Here is a 19,828-nt window from a genome sequence, read left to right as displayed (position 1 = left end):
GGGCTGCGTGTTCACTACTCTAATCTGGGCTGTGTGTTCAGAAAATTTAAAGTTTGGGCTGCGTGTTCAAATTTCAACTAGTGTGGGCTGCGTGTTCACTATTCTAAATCTAAACTGCGTGTTCAGAAAATTTAAAGTGTGGGCTGTGTGTTCACTTTCGAATTCGGGCTGTGTGTTCGACAAATCAGTGTTTGAGCCGTGTGTTCGCCTCTTAACTAATGTGTACTGTGCGTTCGCAATTAATTAATGAGCCGAGTGTTCAGAAATTCGAGTGTTGAAACTACATGTTCAGGATGCAAGCAAAGTACTATGTCATAAGCTAAACTGCGTGTTCAAGCATGGCAAAGGTGCGAAATGTACGAAAAATACAGAAAATGAAGTAAATACCTCTCGGGCCTCATGAGAGAGGTGATGCTCCGGCTCTCGGAGAAGCAGATCCCCGGGTGCTCGCTCGTCAAAGCTAGTAAAGTGACGGAAGACAGCACGAGGGAAGACATGTGCTGGCGGACGGTACCTCCCGAGAATAAAAGGTCGGGTCCTCGGGGGTAGAGTCATGGGATCAAAATCATCTCCGGCACCTGGAAAACCTCCGCCGTGGGGAGAATTACCCGCCATTTTCAGAAGATCTGCAAAGGGAGCAAAAATGAGCAAAATGAGCCGAAATTGGAAAAAGTCAACAAAAGTCAACTCTCGGGAAATAAAAAAAGTCAACAAAAGTCAACTCCCGAGAAAATCTTCCAAATATTGAGACAAACTTACCTCAAGTGGCGAAAATGCGAAAAGAAGCTCCGAAACCGAAACTTAATCGCTTCAAAGTGCTTGAAACTGAATATTTTTGCGAAAACAATTTGCGCGGGGCGTTGGAAAACGCGTGTGGAACTCAGATCTGAAGAAGAAAGTGGTATAGGAGGCAAGAAAGGGGAAGGTCTCGGCTGCCTTATATAGGCCCCAAGTCTTGGATTGAAGGAGCATCAAAAAGGAGGTGAAAAGACCAAAAAGCCCCCGGATTTGGGCATATGGCCGGCCGGCCCTCTTTTCTAGCCGGCCAGCTATCTGCTTTTTGGAAAGCTGGCCGGCCAGCCATTTGCTTTATGGAAAACCGGTTGGCCACCTCCCCTTGGGAAGATAAACGACCGGCCATGTCCCCCACATGCCCACCTAGCTCTCTACAAACTTTGAGGAATATTGGAGTTCCCGGGACCTGAAAAAGTTCAAGAAAAGTACACTTCCGGTCGCGAAATTGCTCCGTCGGGACTTCGGCTTCGAGTTCTGACATGTGTCTCATCATCACTCATCAAAATCAAAGTGTATCCTTTTTGAATGAGTTGTAACCTTTCAGGGAAGCGGATCGGAGGCCGTGATCAAGTCGCCTTCGCCGAAACGCGCATTTCCATACTCGTTACTTCATGACAAACGGGCACCTTGATTCATGCTCGTTTCGCACTATCATGCACATAACTTGCATTCTCATGAGCATACCTGCATTAACATGCACATTTCTTGATATTGGCATACCTCTATGTTTGAGCATACGTTGTCACACATGTTCCACTCTTGCATTGCGATGCATACACTCACCGGCACTGCATATGTCGAACTTTCGGAATCACATTAAATATATGTTGGTAGCATGTTATACTTGTTGCAATTTCTCTCTTTTGCAGGCACGATATTGTATGTACGGTTCAATTGAGGCTGGTGCGACCAGACGAATCGCGCAGGTATCGTATCTTCTCCGTGTGAGACGTGGCGAGGATTGAATAATTCTCCGCATTCTTAACTGCATGAAATGTAGTTGTTGCTTTGCATTCTTGCTTAAAACTGTTGCATCTATTTGCGAATACTTGCTTCATTACAGCTTGCTGCATTTGCATGATCATTGGGTTACCTCCGGCTCTTTGCATTATCATTTGCATTTTGCCCCCTGCCTGCGGGCATGCCTACGGGCACACCTTTGTTTATCTTGCCTGTTTGTCTAAGTCTTCGGCCTTGTCAAAAATGGGTCGTCTCTGGGCTTTGACATTCACTCCCGTCACTTATGACTTTCGAGTTCTGTCAAAGAGGGGCAACTGTAGACACCCCATTTTTGACCGACCTTAAGACTCAGATGTCACTGATTGAGCGCTTGGTGATGTTGCATAATGTGCTCGTTCAGAAGTTTCAGAGTTGCGGCCGTGAGCCCTGCCTCCGGACTTCCGAACCCTCTTCTGTGCCTTGCCTCGGTTTGCGAACCAGACTCGGTTTTCTCTGTTTCTTTTCCTGAGGGGAGGGAGAGGTCCAGTAGACCATCTCTCAATGTCCGCAGGCTACATTTAGTGGCCGTAGGCCATTTTTCCCATTTCGGAGTCCGGTTTCCGGTTTTCAGAGCCGTCAGGCCGTGTGCCTCGGTTCGGGACCGCTTAACCATCTCCTATTGCTCCGATTTTTGGCATACTCCTTATTTTCTCCCTTTTGAGGGACACTGGGGTCTGAGAAACCCACTTCGTGGCCGAATGCCACTTTCGGTGCTTAACAGCCCATTTTCGGGACCTCGAACTGCGCGTTTTGGCCCCCGAGCATTCGTTTTGCAACGGTTTTCGTTCATTTTTGGCAGGTACCTCTGTTTTATCACCGGAGAGGTCACTGAAGGGTGGGAGGCCAGCAATTGTTGCAGCAACCAGTTATACATCCTCCGACGCCCTCCGGCGCTCGTTTTTCGCACTTCCGGGCTAATGTTGAACACCTTGGGCCCATTTTCTTGAACTTTAAACCACATATTTGTGATGTACACACATGGGAGGACCCTAAAAGTTGGTGGCCGGCCATTAATGTTACTTGACCCTTTTGACCCCCTCCTTCCGAGCCAATGTTGAACACCTTGGACCCATTTTCTTGAACTTTGAACCACATATTTGTGATGTACACACATGGGAGGACCCTAAAAGTTGGTGGCCAGCCAGTAATTCCACCTGACCCTTTTGAACCCCTCTTTCCGAGCTAATGTTGAACCCCTTGGACCCACTTTCTTGGACTTTTAACCACAGGGTTGTGTTGTACACAGATAGGAGGACACCATCAGTTGGTGGCCGGCCACTAAATCTGATTGACCCTTTTGACCCCTAGCCGGCCGGCTAGGAGGTGTGGCCGGCCGGCCACCTGAAGCAAAAGTAACAGGCCGGCCGAGCTCCTTGCACTGTGCACTTTACAACTGTGGAGCTTTATCCCCCAGAAAATATCTTTATCCGGGGGATATTTTGTGGGGGAAAGTTGCTCTCCTTTTCCCCCACCTTTACACCCCCTTTTTGGCCCTTATAACCAGCTGGTGGCTTCACTTGTAGGGGTTAGAAAAATTGGTCTTTAAGCTTCCATACACAAAGCCATCTCTATACCTCTCATTTCCTTGAAAATTCCTAAGTCCCTAAGCACCATTTCTTCTGCACCACCAAGCTCTACCATTACCACCTCATTTCCAGCAACAAGGAAGGCTTCTCAAAGGCTAAAGGAGCTGCAAATTGATCCAAGAAGCAACAAAAGCTTTGATCTTCAAGGGTGAGTAACACTTCTCCTCTCTTGACCCTTTTTCTTGATCCATTTGTAAGCCCCACATGATTTTTGTTTCAAGCTCGGGCCCTAACTGAAAGGGGCCCTCTTTTGAGCTCATCTTCACTTTTGATTAAGGGCTCAACCCTGTTTGAGCCCTCCATGATGCACTTGCTTCATTGATCCTCTTATATGTCATAATCTTGCATGCTATTTTTGGCCCATGATTAATCTGTTTCTGAGCATGTTGTAAACTGATATTAGGCTTATTTTGAGCCCCTCTTCAACATTGAAGAAGGGCTCAACACCATTTGAGACTTCCATGTTGTACTTACCTTTATACTCCTCGTTTCTTCCCCATTCTTGCATGCAATGGCAGCCTACCATGCTTTTGTTTTTGGCCATTTTACAGTTCTGAAAAAGTGCTTATTTTGGTCCATTATTCATATTTCATTTAGGTCCTTTCATGGTTTGGGACCTCCATATGCCACTTCATGTTATATCTCTCTTTTATTCCCCATTCTTGCATGTTTAGTTAGCCTATCATGCTTTTGTTTTTGGCCATTTTACAGTTCTGTAAATAGTCCTATTTTGGCCCATTCTACATGTTTTATTAAGGGTCTTTGGATGTTTGGTGAATATTTTGCATACCTCATGTTATAGCCACTTTTGAACCTCATTTTGCATCACATTTCTACCATGTTTGTATACTGATTTTGGGGCTGCCATATACTGTAAATATTCATATTTTTGGTCCCTCTTCAGTGTTGTAGAAGGGAATGTTTCAGTTTGGATTTTGCTTATATCACTTGCTTCATTACCCCTCTTTTGGCCCCTATTCTTGCATGCCATTTTTGCCATACCTATGCTTGCTGTTTGGCCATGTTTATAACTGTGAAAGTGCCTTTTTTGGGACTTTCTAGCTTCTGTATTTGCATTGCATGTCCATATTGTGCATGTTTGGCATAGCTATAGGCCATTTCGGGTGCCTAAATTCACATTTCGGGACAATTTCATGCATTTGGTATCATTTCGCCTCATTTCGGGACTGTTTTCCCCAATATTTTAGTGCTGAAATTCCATTAGAATGATTGCATGCCATTTCTATGCCATTGCATCACATTCTGTCATCGCCTCGGTTTGCGTGCCTGTGTGCACACATTTCGAGGCACCTCATTTTTATCCGCCGGCATCCTATGTGAGTGTGGCTGAGGCTCACTCATGTTGGTATAAGCCCATATCATGTTTCTATGCCATTGCATCACATTCTGTCATCGCCTCGGTTTGCGTACCCGTGTGCACGCATTTCGAGGCACCTCATTTTTATCCGCCGGCATCCTATGTGAGTGTGGCTGAGGCTCACTCATGTTGGTATAAGCCCATATCATGTTTCTATGCCATTGCATCGCATTTCGTCATCGCCTCGGTTTGCGTGCACGTGTGCACGCATTTCGAGGCACCTCATTTTTATCCGCCGGCATCCTATGTGAGTGTGGCTGAGGCTCACTCATGTTGGTATAAGCCCATATCATGTTTCTATGCCATTGCATCGCATTTCGTCATCGCCTCGGTTTGCGTGCCCGTGTGCAAGCATTTCGAGGCACCTCATTTTTATCCGCCGGCATCCTATGTGAGTGTGGTTGAGGCTCACTCATGTTGGTATAAGCCCATATCATGTTTCTATGCCATTGCATCACATTCCGTCATTGCCTCGGTTTGCGCGCCCGTGTGCACGCATTTCGAGGCACTTCATTTTTATCCGCCGGCATCCTATGTGAGTGTGGCTGAGGCTCACTCATGTTAGTATAAGCCCATATCACATTTTCATGTCATTCGCATTGTGTATGCCATTGCCTCGGTTTGCGTGCCCGTGTGCACGCATTTCGAGGCACCTCATTTTCGTAGCATAGTGCATACTAGGTTGTATCTTAGTTTGCATCCTGTCATTTTCTCGGTTTGCGTGCCCGTGTGCACGCACTTCGAGGCATCTCATTTTCATAGCATAGTGCATACTAGGTTGTATCTTAGATTGCATTCTGTCATTTTCTCGGTTTGCGTGCCCGTGTGCACGCATTTCGAGGCACCTCATTTTCGTAGCATAGTGCATACTAGGTTGTATCTTAGATTGCATTCTGTCATTTTCTCGGTTTGCGCGCCCGTGTGCACGCACTTCGAGGCATCTCATTTTCACAGCATAGTGCATACTAGGTTGTATCTTAGATTGCATTCTGTCATTTTCTCGGTTTGCGTGCCTGCGTGCACGCATTTCGAGGCATGTCATTCCGTAGCATGGTGTATGTTAGGATTGTATCTTAGTTGCATTTCATGCATGTCATGCATATTGCATCGTGTTCGGGATAGGAGTTAGCCCGGGCACGGGAAACGAGGTGCATTTCGTACTCCGAGTGACGGAATGTGTCTCAATTCCCCAGTCACCGACACTCCGGATTATCCATGATGGAGTTAGGTTTTAGCTGTAGTTTCATGTGCATTCATCCTATATTGAGTTGTGCATTTCGACTCCTCGGCCATCATGCCTCGGTATGCGTGATTGGTGGCACGAGGATCGTGACATGCATATATCTGTGCAAATACATTGCTATGCCCCTTTCCTGCTCTCTGTTGCAGCAAAACGAAGAATCAGCAACTTTTTGGGGCTTGGCACGCTTTTCAAGTACAGGTGTAAACAGAGGCTAATTGGGGCATTCCGGTGGATTTCCGCGCAAGACAATCCGGACATGCATCATCCATCAGAAGCAAGGCAGTCCCTGGCTTGCATGCCAGTTTTATTTATTTTCTTAGTTAATTTGTTAATTAATTAGGATTTTGTAATATTTTGGACTGTAATATTCTTTCGTTCGGGACTGTAATATTTGGACTGTATTATTTATTCGGACCCTCCGAGTGAGGGCACAACTGTAATAAGTGTGCGTGAGTGTGATGTATGTCTTCCAACCCTACGTCTTTCTCCCTTTTATTTATCCGCTTATGATGGTTAGATTAGGGCATATTTAAATTAGCATACAGTATGACAGCATGTTTGCATTCATTCATCTGTATTGCATGCACCGGGCTCGGCGCATCATACTAACTGCATTGTACTTTCAATTTCAAAGTTGAATACATGATAGTTGCAACATTTCATATGCCATCTTAGAATAGCCGAGCCTGCTATAATTGCATTTTGCATGTGTTGCATTAGGCATTTCTGTATAGTTAGGATCATGCATGATTTCTAATGAATTCCTATTTTGGCTTCGAGTACTCGGTAAGCTTTATGCTTTAGCATCCTTGCATGCGTGTGAGTGACTGCCATGAATAGCATGCTTACCATGAGGCTATGTGCTTATCTGATATAACTGCCTGAATGCCTGTGGGTGAAGGTTGGGTTACTTAAATTGGAATAAATCATCAAATGTTTTAAAGCCTACCTGCGGGTAGCAAACCATTTTCAAAAACAAGCATGAAATGTTTCGTTCCAATTCAGGCGACCCGGTCTATATTTGTATGCTGTGCGCATCACGTAGTAACCTAGGCTAATAAACCGGAATAAGAACTCACAATGTTTTCAAAAATTGATATCATGGTTAGTAGAGGCCGGTCTATGACCGGGCGAGCGGGGGTGCTCACGAAGTGACCTTCCCCAATCGTGCCCAAGTTCCCGAGCCGAGGCAACTTTGGTAATGACGGACACGTGGCCTTTTGGCACCGAGTCAGGGTTTCCTAAATTTCCCAAAATAAAATATTTAGGTGGCGACTCTGTATCTGGCAAAGCAGTCCATGTTTGGCACTTCTTTCAAAAATCTGTTTTTCTTAAAACGATTTGCCGGATTTGGACTCTTTGGTTCAGACTTAGAACCGTGACAAACGAAAGTCGAGTCCGAGCTGTAGCGAGGTCCCCCGCGGGCTTGTTACAGCATCCACCAGTTGGTCAATCTTGGGTAATGGGAAGCTGTCTTTGGGACAAGCCTTGTTCAGGCTAGTGAAGTCCACACAGACCCTACACTTCCCATTCTTTTTCTTCACAACAACCGTATTTCATAGCCATGTCGGGTAACTTACCTCTCGAATGGCTCTGGCCTCCAGAAGTCTGTTCACTTCTTCTTCTATTGCCTCAATGTGCGTCAACGTCGCCCTTCTGGCTCGTTGGATTACAGGCTTGGCTGACCTGTCCACATGTAGTCTGTGGCAAGTGACCTCGGGGTTAATTCCAGGCAACTCGTAAGGCGTCCAGGCAAACACCTCAATGTTTGTTCTCAAGAACGCCTCCAGTTCTTTTTCTTCTTCTTCAGCCAAGCCCGAGCAGAGAAGGAAGAAGCGTTCTTCATCCCCTTGTTGGACACGGACTTTCTTCAAGGCTTCCTCACTCTTCTCGGCTGGCTCTTTGCCAACGTTCTCCAGGACTTCCATGTCTTCATCCTCAACCTCTGCTAGTTTTGCTTCCCGAATGTTGCAGGTAGATTTCATTGCTTCCATGGAGCAATTCTTTGCCTGCACTTGATCCCCTCTAACCTCCTCTATCCCATGCTCTGTTGGGAATCGCAGCAACTGGTGCAATATTAAGGGAACAGCCCCCATTGCATGCAACCATGGTCTTCCCAGAATTGCATTGTAAGGGGAGGGGGTGTCAATTATGGTGAACTTTGTCTTCACCCTCTTGGTGCTAGCCTGCACCTCTAAGCTTGCTGCTCCCAGGGGCCATGTCGGCGTTCCATTGAACCCAACCATTGGGCCATTGGACTGTTCCAAGTCATCTTGGTGAAGGCCAAGCTCCTTGTAACACCTGACATACATGATGTCACAAGAGCTGCCCTAGTCGACTAAGATGCGCTTCACTTGGCACTCTTCAATCTGGAGGGATATTACCAAGGCATCGTTGTGTGGATGTTGCACCATCTCCAGGCCTTCCTCAGTAAAGGACACCACTGGTCCTTGGCTCTTGCCTGCCTTAGGTCTCTTTTTTCCGACCTGATATACATGTTGCAGGTGTTTTACCTTTTAGGTTTCCCCCCTTATCTCATTCTCATTTACCTTTGAGTGGATTACATTGATCACTCGAGGTCTGCCTGCCTGTGGTTATGGTGCTGGTGGGGTTGGTGTTGTTGGTGCCTGGGGCAGTCTTGTCTGCCCTTCCCTTATTCTGGCTGCATCTACCATGTCCCTTAAATGGCCTTGTCCTACCAGGTCTTCCAGATGTGTCTTCAGGGCTCTGCACCCCTGAGTCAGATGTCCAGCTTCATTATGGTAAGCACAGTGCTTGTCAAGGCTTCTTCCCATGAACTCGCCTGGTACCCTTGCTGGTGCTCTGTAGTACGGCTGATTGTGGATTTTCTCCAAGACTTTGTAAATCAGAATTCGAAATATGGTTGTGACTGCCTGAGCAGCCCTTAATCCGATTTTTGGTTTGTTGTAGCCACTGTCACGTTGGCCTCGCTTCAGTGAGCCGTTTTTCTTCTCTGGTTTCAGCCCTTTGTTCCCGGTGTATCCTCCTCGGCCCTAGCGTACTTCTCTAGTCTGGCCATTAATTCTTCCATACTTTTTGGCAGTGTTTTTGCCAATGATTTTCGGAGCAGGCAATTATCTTTTAGGCCGTTCTTAAATGATACGACCGCCACCTCTTGGTTGTATTCTGGTATCCGGTTGAATACCTCATAGTACCTTTTGGCATAGACCCTCAGGCTTTCATCCTCGCAGATTTTCAGAGCCATCACGGCATCCACCCTTAATGGTTGTAGTTTGTTCGTCATGAACCTGGCCACAAACATCTCGGTCAGGCCTTCCCAGGTTTTCACAGTTCCTTTTGGCAACTTGTGAAACCAGTCTAATGCAATTTCTCCGAAGGATGAGGGGAACACCTTGCAAAGCAACGACTCGTTCCCGGTGTATAACGCCATCGAGTTCAGGTACAAACCGACGTGAAAGTTGGGGTCCGACTTCCCGTCGTAGATCTGGAATCTCGGCATGCTAAACCTCTTCAGGGCTTCGAATTTGTCCAATTCTACCGAGAATGGCGTTCTCGGCTTGACCGGGGAGGTTACCTCGGCATCTTGTTGCCTCCTCTGTAGGTAATCCCTTAGGTCCTCCTTGCTCCGACCAGGAGCTCGGCTATCTCCTGATTTTAGCCTTTTAGGCGCACTACTCTCAACTTCATTGTAAGCCCTCTTCGACCTTTCTCCATTAGTTGCGTCGAAGCACAACTCTTGCCCTTGAACATGCCGATGTTGTTTGGGGTCTGCTTCCTTGGTGTGATGTGTCCTTCGAGATTCTTCCCTTCTCAACTCTCCTCGCCCGACCTCCTTTGAAGGCCAGTGAGAGTGTTTTTCCCTCCTGGTGTGCTGGGAGACTGTAGGGACTGTTTTCTGCCCATCTTGTCAGGCATCTTTCTTAGCCGCTGGAATTGGTGTATCTTGTAACGGGAACAGTGGCTGCATGACGTTGTTCTGCATCATGAAATTGACGACCGTTTGCAGGTCTGCCAATTTGTTTGCTATTCCCTTTACCTCATCGTCCCTCCATAGGCATCTATCCTTCCATACCTGAAGGTCGTCCTCGTTGTAATACCCGCTTTGGTCTGTTTTCTTTGGTACGTCGCCTTCCTAGCCTTCGTCCTTTCCTTCGTGATTCTGATCACGAGTCTCTTCGTTGCAGTTGTCTTCTTCGATGTCAAGGTCAACAGGTTTCCCACTCCCAATAGGAGTGTCATCCCCAATCTTCTCTTTCTGTCCGTCATTGGCCATCTATTCTCCTTTCTTTCCCACAGACAGTGCCAAATTGTGAGTGTCAATTTTCGACCACACTGCCAATCAAGCATTCAGCTGGAGGACACTGGCAGAATAGATTAAGCCCAAACGACCTGTCACAAAAAGAAGAGATTTCGGTGGTGGTTTGTCCACCCGGGGGCACTCTGACATTCAAGTCAATTATCTCTCAAAGATAGCAAAAGTGCTTAATTCACTTATTCAGAATACAAAAAACGTACCTTAGAGCCATGGGGGTGACTCTCTTTTATAGCCAACACAATCCTAGTCCTAATAGAAGCCTAGCTTTAATGGACTTAGGATTACTGCTAATCTTAGACTCCCAGTAGAACTAGGATAAACTCTCTAAGAGTCTTATCTTTACCCAAACTAAAGTCCTCTCCCATTCTAGGACCCTTATCCCTTATCCGCTTATCCCGGATTCCGATATCTTCGGAGATAACCTCGGTCTAGCCGAGATCATTTCGGTGTCATGACCAAGACATGTGGCACCCTGGCTGGCACTCCGGTGACACCTCGGCCATGTGTCGTCATTCAAAATTTATGTCCCCACAGTAACTTATTCATGATTCCAGCTCTCTTTGTCTGATTGCCAACTTCAAGCCATTGATTCACTAAAGTCGTGCACTGGGTTAAAAGAGCTCCGACTTGCTCACAATGATATCAAGGTATATATATGTTCTGTTTTTTCAGTTTTGCAATACTATGCTCAGTTTCTTGTGAGCTTCAACTTTGCGACTTAATTATGTTTTTTTCCAAGTCATTTTAAATCTTCTCATTTTTCTTTTTTCTTTTGTAGTATTAATTTGATCAATACTACAGATATTTATTGTGGAGACATAATTTTTGAATGATAACACGTGACCAAGGTGTCACCGAAGTGCCAGCCGAGGTGCCACGTGTTTTGGTCATGATGTCGAGATGATCTCGGCTAGGCCGAGGTTATCTACGAGAATACCAAAATCCGAGATAAGCGGATAAGGGACAAGAGTCCTAGAGTGGGAGAAGACTTCAGTTTGGGTAAAGATAAGACTCTTAGAGAGTTATCTTAATCCTACTTGGAGTCTAAGATTAGCAGTAATCCTAAGTCCATTGAAGCTAGGCTTCTATTGGGACTAGGTTTGTATTGGCTATAAAAGAGAGGCACCCTCATGGGTCTAAGGTATGCTTTTATGCTCTGAATAGTGAGTTAAGAACTTTTCCTATCATTGAGAGATAACTGACTTGATCGTCGGAGTGCCCCCGAGTGGACGAACCACCGCCGGAATCTCTTCTTTTTGTGACAGGTCGTTCGGGCTTAATTTATTCTGTTAGTGTTCTCCAGCTGAGTGCTTGATTGGCAGTGTGATCGGAAATTGACACACACAATTTGGCGTCGTCTGTGGGAAAGAAAGGAGAATAAATGGCCAACGACGGACAGAAAGAGAAGATCGGGGATGACACTCCTACTAGGAGTGGAAAATCTGTTGACCTTGACGTCGAAGAAGACAACTGCAACGAAAAGACTAGTGATAAGAATCACGGAGGAAAGGACGAAGGCCAGAAAGGCGACATACCAAAGAAAACAGACTGAAGCAAGTATTACAACGAGGACGACCTTCAGGTATGGAAGGATAGATGCTTATAGAGGGACGATGAGGTAAAGGGAATGGCGAACAAATTAGCGGACCTGCAAACGGTCGTCAATTTCATGATGTAGAACAACGTCATGCAACCACCGTTCCCGTTACAAGATACACCGATTCCAGCGGCCAAGAAAGATGCCCGACAAGATGGGCAGAAAACAGTCCCTACAGTCCCCCAGCACACCAGGAGCGAAAAACACTCTCACTGGCCCTCAAGGGAGGTCGGGCGAGGAGAGTCAAGAAGGGAATAATCTCGAAGGACACATCGCCCCAAGGAAGCAGACCCCAAAGAACATCGACATGTTCAAGGGCAAGAGTTGTGCTTCGACGCAACTAATAGAGAAAGGTTGAAGCAGGCTCACAATGAAACTAAGAGTAGTGCACCTAAAAGGCTGAAGTCAGGAGATAGCCGAGCTCCTGGTCGGACCAAGGAGGACCTAAGGGATTACCTACAGAGGAGGCAACAAGATGCTGAGGTAACCTCCCCGGTCAAGCCAAGAACGCCATTCTCGGTAGAATTGGACAAATTCGAAGCCCCAAAGAGGTTTAGCATGCCGAAATTCCAAATCTACGACGGGAAGTCAGACCCCAACTTTCACGTCGATTTGTACCTGAACTCGATGGTGTTATACACCGGGAACGAGCCATTGTTTTGCAAGGTGTTCCCTCATCCTTCAAGGAAATTGCATCAGACTGGTTTCACAAGTTGCCGAAAGAAACTGTGAAAACCTGGAAAGGCCTAGCCGAGATATTTGTGGTCAAGTTTGTAACGAACAAACTACAGCCATTAAGGGTGGATGTCGTGATGGCTCTGAAAATTGGCGAGGATGAAAGCCTGAGGGCCTATGCCAAAAGGTAATATGAGGTATTCAATCGAATACCAGAATACAACCAAGAGGTGGCGGTCGTATCATTTAAGAGCGGCCTAAAAGATAATTGTCTACTCCAAAAATCATTGGCGAAAACACTGCCAAAAAGTATAGAGGAATTAATGGCCAAAATAGAGAAGTACGCTAGGGCCGAGGAGGATACGCCGGGAACAAAGGCGCCAAAACTAGAGAAAAAAATGGCTCGCCGAAGCAAGGTCAACGTGATGATGGCTACAACAAACCAGAAATCGGATTAAGGGCTGTTCAGGCAGTCCCAACCGTATTTCAAATTCCGGTTTACAAAGTCTTGGAGAAAATCCGCAATCAACCGTACTACAGAGCACCAGCAAGGGTACTAGGCGAGTTTATGGGAAGAAGCCTTGACAAGCACTGTGCTTACTATAATGAAGCTGGACATCTGACTCAGGGGTGTAGAGCCCTGAAGACACATCTGGAAGACTTGGTAAGACAGGGCCATTTAAGGGACATGGTAGATGAAGCCAGAATAAGGGAAGGGCAGGCAAGACTGCCCCAGTCACCAACAGCACCACCCCCACCAACACCACAACCACAGGCAGGCGGACCTCGAGTGATCAATGTGATTCACTCAAAGGTAAATGAGAATGAGATAAGGGGGGAAACCCAAAAGGTAAAACACCTGCAACATGTATATCAGGTCGGGAAAAAGAGACTTAGGGCAGGTGAGAGCCAAGCACCAGTGGTGTCCTTTACTGAGGAAGACCTGAAGATAGTGCAGCATCCACACAACGATGCCTTGGTAATATCCCTCCAAATTGAAGAGTGCCAAGTGAAGCGCATCTTAGTCGACCAGGGCAGCTCTTGTGACATCATGTATATCAGGTGTTACAAGGAGCTTGGCCTTCACCAAGATGACTTGGAACAGTCCAACAGCCCAATGGTTGGGTTCAATGGAACGCCGACATGGCACCTGAGAGCAACAAGCTTAGAGTGCAGGCTAGCACCAAGAGGGTGAAGATAAAGTTCACCATAATTGACACCCCCTCCCCTTACAATGCAATTCTGGGAAGACCATGGTTGCATGCAATGGGGGCTGTTCCCTCAACATTGCACCAGCTGCTGCGATTCCCAACAGAGCATGGGATAGAGGAGGTTAGAGGGGATCAAATGCAGGCAAAGAATTGCTCCATGGCAGCAATAAAATCTACCTGCAACATTCGGGAAGAAAAACCAGCAGAGGTTGAGGATGAAGACATGGAAGTCCTGGAGGACGTCGGCAAAGAGCCAGCCGAAAAGAGTGAGGAAGCCCTGAACAAAGTCCTTGTCCAGCAAGGGGACGAATAACGCTTCTTCTTTCTCGGCTCGGGCTTGACCGAGGAAGAAAAAAAAGAAATGGAGGTGCTCTTGAGAACAAACATTGAAGTGTTTGCCCAGACGCCTTACGAGATGACTGGCATTGACCCTGAGGTCACTTGGCACAGACTGAATGTGGACAGATCAGCCAAACCTGTAATCCAACGAGCCAGAAGGCCGACGTTGACGCACGTTGAGGCAGTAGAAGAAGAAGTGGACAGATTTCTGGAGGCCAGAGCCATTCAAGAGGTAAGTTACCCGACATGGCTATCAAATACGATTGTTGTGAAGAAAAAAAATGGGAAGTGGAAGGTCAGTGTGGACTTCACTAGCCTGAACAAAGCTTGTCCCAAAGACAGCTTCCCATTACCCAAGATTGACCAACTGGTGGATGTCACTTCAAGACATGGAAGGATGAGCTTCCTGGATGCTTACAAGGGGTACCATCAGATAGCTATGTACCCACTAGATGAGGAGAAGACTACGTTTATCACCCTAAAAGGGCTGTGTTGTTATAGAGTGATGCCTTTTGGGTTAAAAAACACAGGAGCAACTTACCAAAGATTGGTAACCAAGATGTTCAAACATCTAATTGGTAGAACAGTGGAAGTTTACATCGATGGCATGGTCGTGAAGACCAAGGAACCTGAAAGTCATCTAGCCGACCTAAAAGCAATCTTTGATATCCTTAAAACACATCGGCTCCGACTCAATGCATCGAAGTGTGCATTTGGAGTTGGGTCTGGTAAGTTCTTAGGATATTTGGTAACTAGAAGGGGCATTGAAGCAAGCCCAAATCAGATCAAGGCTATCTTAGAACTGAAGAGCCCAATATCAGCAAAACAAGTGCAGATGTTGACTGGAAGGGCTGCAGCCCTGAACAGATTCATAAGCAGAAGTTTTGATAAATATAAGCCTTTCTTCAGCTTTGTAAAGAAAGCCACAGACTTCTTATGGATCGACGAATGCGAAGCTGCCTTGACCGATTTAAGGAAGTATTTGACCACAGCTCCAGTTCTCTCAAATCCAGTACCTGGAGAGGAGCTGTTCTTATACTTGGCAGTTTCAGAACATGCAGTAAGTGCAATGGTAACCCGAAAAGAAAAGGGAGAACAAAGGGCTCTTTACTATGTAAGTAAAACCCTTGCAGATGCAGAGACCAGATATCTACCCTTAGAAAAGTTAACACTGGCTTTAGCAATGGCTTCCAAGAAACTGAATCATTACTTTCAAGCCCACAAAATTGTAATGTTAACTGAACACCCCTTGAAGTCCCTGTTGCAGCAAGGAGATCTGACAGGCAGAATAGCCAGATGGGCAATGGCCTTGGGCCAATATGACTTGGAATTCAAACCCAGAACAGCAATCAAAGGCCAAGTTTTGGCCGACTTCGTGGCCGAGTTCACACCAAGTTCCATCACACATCGGGCTCCGTTGAGCTAAGCTGTGTGATGTCCACGTGAGAGAAAAATCCCAGCAAGGGACAACAGAGCAAAGGAACAAAGAGAAACTCAGGCGCTGTAGTATTTACATGGGCGACTCCTTCCAGTTGTTTGTGGATGGGAGTTCAAACCTACAAGAAGCGGGGGTAGGAGTAGTACTAGTATCGCCAAATGGGCAGATACTGGAACAATCCATTCGTTTGGGGTTTAAGGCCTCAAAAATTGAAATAGAGTATGAAGCGCTGATCGCAGGACTAAAGCTGGCAGCAGCCATGGAAGCCGACGAGGCAATAGTCATTTGTGACTCTCAACTGATAGTCAATCAGGCAACAAGGGAATTTGCAACCCGAGATGAACGGATGTCGACCTACGCAAAGGAAGTAGGCAAACTGGTAGGCTTATTTCAAAATTGACGACTACAGCAGGTAAACTAAGATGACAACAGCCATGCCGATGCTCTGGCCAACCTGGCTAGTGCAATGAAGCCTGGTGAGGCAAGAACAATAATGGTTGACTACTTGTCAAGACCAAGCATAGAACCACTGAGCACAAAGCGTGAAGCAATGTGAGTGGAGATGGGACCAAGTTGGATGGATACAATAGTAGCATTCCTTAAAGAAGGAAAATTACCAGACGACCATAAAGAAGCGCACAAGATCAAACTGAAGTCGGCAAGATTCAGTTTGACAGCAGAACGCCATCTCTACAGAAGATCCTTTACTAGACCCCTTCTGAGGTGTGTGCATCCTGCACAGGTTGAAGACTTTCTGTACGAAATACATGAAGGAGTATGTGGAAGCCACACTGGGGCAGGTCACTTGCTCATAGGGCCATTACACAGGGGTATTGGTGGCCCTACATGCAGAAAGATGCTGAAACCTATGTCAAGAAGTGTGAGAAGTGCCAAAGGTTTGCACCCTTCGTACACCAACCAGCAGCAGACTTGAAGCCAGTGTCCAGCCCTTGGCCATTTGCCCAATGGGGCATGGATCTTGTTGGAAAATTGCCTCAAGCAACTGGACAAAGGAAGTACCTGCTGGTAGAAACAGATTACTTCACCAAGTGGGTAGAGGCTGAACCCCTTGCCAAGTTTCAGGACGTTGATGTGAAGAACTTCATATGGAAGAACATCATCACCAGGTTTGGAATCCCAAGAGCCATAATAGCTGACAATGGCACACAGTTTGACAGTAAGCTAATCCAGAGCTTCTGTGCAAAGTTCAAAATCAAGAATTATTTTTCCACCCCAAGTTTTCCTCAAAGCAATGGACAAGCAGAAGCATCCAACAAAGTCATCTTGAATGGAATTAAGAAGAGGCTGCAAAGTGGGTGGATGAACTACCAAATGTACTCTGGGCATATCGGACTACGCCGAGAAGATCAACTGGGGAATCCCCATTTGTCATTGCTTATGGCACAGAAGCAGTCATTCCTCTGGAGGTCGGCATCCCAAGGATCAGAACCTAGGGAGTAGAGAATAGAACTAATGATGTATTTATAGCCTGAGATCTGGATCTGCTAGAAGAGAGAAGGGAGAAAGTAGCAATTCAGCTGAGGACATACCAGCAACAGCTTGCCAGGGCTTATAATAAGAAGGTGAACCCACGAGAGTTACAAGTTGGTGACCTCGTCCTGAGAAAGGTCGTCGGCAACCCGAACGATCCTAGAGACTCTGGGACTGAGGCATATCGACTTGAGGACTGTGAAGGCAAAGAATTGCCAAGACCCTGGAATACTTGCAATCTAAAGTTTTCTACCACTAGATTTTCTCGTTTTCTAAGATTGCTTTTTATCTTGTTATTAGCAGAAGTAATAAAGTTTTAGCTTGATCTTTAAACTTGTGTAATATGATTGACCGGATACTTAACAATGTTTTTAAGCGAAACATGACAAATAACTTAGACTCATTATATGGCAGAGTAGAACTTTTACTTGCATATAATAGAGTTAAACTAAGTTGGCGATGTTTCTAAGCGAAACATGACAAATAACTTAGATTCATTATATGGCAGAGTAGAACTTTTACTTGCATATAATAGAGTTGAACTAAGTTGGCGATATTTCTAAGCGAAACATGACAAATAACTTAGACTTATTATATGGCAGAGTAGAACTTTTACTTACATATAATAGAGTTAAACTAAGTTAGGGTAACCTAGACTTGTCATATTGATAGAATCAAACTCAGATTGGAACTAAGTACATATCAGTCAGATTAACAAAGAAACCGAGGTTGTTTACCTTGGCCAGTCTTTGTTTGAATCTGACCTCTGCAACAAGGTCACAGCCCCAGTCTTAAATGAGAACCCAAGTGGAACTTAGGTTCACATTAGGCGGCAGAGGACTGGAAAATGATGCTTGGAAGATTGGTTTAACACTTGTTGAAATTTGAAAAAAATTTACAAGTTAAAGTTAAACCGAGGTCATGTTTAACACTTGTTGAAATTTGAGAAAAATTTACAAGTTGAAGTTAAACCGATGTCATGTTTAACACTTGTTGAAATTTAAGAAAAATTTACAAGTTGAAGTTAAACCGAGGTTGTAATGAATGAAGTACTTATGTACTTACCGAGATAAAAATGTCTATTTTTGACCGAGGGACATCACCTCGAGAAGATTGCACAGACTAAGGTGTATGTTGAAAACATCCAAATTATTCTGAGTATAGAGTCATATAAAGAAGACAAACATACAAGCATTCAAAAGAGGAAATTGTATTTACATTCAAAAGAAAGGCACAACGGCCACATGAAGAGCTTACATTGTTTCAAAGAAAGAAGAAAGTACAAGGTACAGGAAAAAGAGAAAAACATCAAACTAAGACTCTTCGGTGTCTCTGGCTGGTTGGGTCTAGAGTTCAAAAGACTGCTGAGAAGACATTTCGACGACCTTTTCAGCAGCGAGCTCGGCATCGATTTCTTGAAGGGTTCTGTCGAGGCTCTTGTCGGCAATAGGCACGTCCGATGTTGCCTTCTCAAGAGTAGCGTCTTTGGAGACCTCCTCACCCTCCTTATCCTGAGTCAAGTCCAAGACTTGCTCATTCAGAGTAGGGGACTTGGCCCCAGCAGTCTCCTCACCCTTCTTCTTCCTAACCAAAGCTTCCTCTTCGGACTCAGAATCGTCTTCGGATTGGCTTGGAGTAAGTGGGAATGGCAGGGGGAGGTCGTCGGCGTTCTTGAGGGGGGAGTTCTCTGGGACGTCCAACTTTTTCAAGAAGGCCATCCAAGCAAGGGTGAAACCCTTGTTGCATGCCTGCTTCACCTATTTTTTGTAGTCCTCCTTGACGTCGGCCCCCCCTCTGCGTAAGCCTTCTCATCGGCGACCTTGATCTCAGCCTCTTTTGTGGCCAAGGCATCTTGAAGCTCCTTTTGGGCCTCAGCCATCTTTTCTTCGGCCTCTTTCTTTTTGATAGTAAGGACCTTGGCAATGGCCTCGGCAGCATCAGCTTTCTTTCCGGCCTCATCTTTAGCCTTGATAGCTGCCTCGGCCTAATCTGACAAGGTCTTCATCTTTCCCTCGGTCCTTTTAAGGGTCTTCTGCAAACCAGAGACCTCCCTGATCTTGTCGGCCAACTCCTTCCTCATTTCAAAAGATTGCATTGAGAAGGAGTGGGCGTGTTGGATCGCCAGAAGGAAAATGGACAGAGCAAAAGTTATTAGAAAATTCTCTAAGTATAAAAAGAAAAAGAAAGAAAAATACCAAGTGTAAAGAACTTACTTGAACGGAATGCTACAGCATCAGAGCAAAATTTTCACATTCGCTTATCTTAGCGTTACGATTAAGATCTTCGGGGAGAAGCAAGGCGGTGGAGAGGGCAATGCCGACCTCAATGTCGTTGGTGCTATCACCAGCCTTAACTAGCTTGTCATCGATTATGATTGGCGGGCCCAGGGGGAATCATGTTTTAATGGCCCCGAGGTGGTCATAGAGGACGACCTCAGCCTCTTTGATCTAGTAGATTCGGATGGTTGGGCCTCGGCGGGCCTCTTTTTGGCAGCAGAATAGGTCTTCTCACTCTCAGCCAATTTTGAAATTGGCAAGATGTCCTCAGTATCAATCTGAGTCACCGTTGCCTTAGGCTGAGCCTTCTTGAGTCTTTTTGGCTTTTGCTTTGGTTGAGGCTGGGTTTGTGCTGGTTGAGCATTAACTGAGTCAAGGATGTTGGCTAGAAGATCTTCAGCGACAGCTTTCTTGCGACCCATCTCGGTGACAATTGTAGTCCTACGGCGGCGTTGGCGTTGGCGTTGGCGTTGGCGTTGAGATGGTGGGATCAGATATGGAGC

The 19,828-nt window shown here is 45.9% G+C and overlaps 1 protein-coding gene across 1 annotated transcript in view; it reads right to left on the bottom strand.

The window, feature by feature from the left end:
• Positions 1–7,995, bottom strand: part of LOC145820890 (uncharacterized) — a 32,015-nt gene extending 24,020 nt beyond the window's left edge. Inside the window, exon 1 of the mRNA XM_082917576.1 lies at positions 7,675–7,995. Coding sequence (XP_082773702.1) covers positions 7,675–7,995 — 321 coding nt within the window. The remainder of the gene's footprint in view (positions 1–7,674) is intronic.
• Between the last annotated feature and the right edge of the window lie 11,833 nt (positions 7,996–19,828).

Source organism: Camellia sinensis, chromosome 3, assembly GCF_055761805.1.
Source record: "Camellia sinensis isolate YWXY chromosome 3, ASM5576180v1, whole genome shotgun sequence".
NCBI classification, from domain to species: domain Eukaryota; kingdom Viridiplantae; phylum Streptophyta; class Magnoliopsida; order Ericales; family Theaceae; genus Camellia; species Camellia sinensis.
The sequence above is the reverse complement of the archived record's forward strand: the minus strand, read 5'-3'. Positions and strand labels throughout refer to the sequence as shown.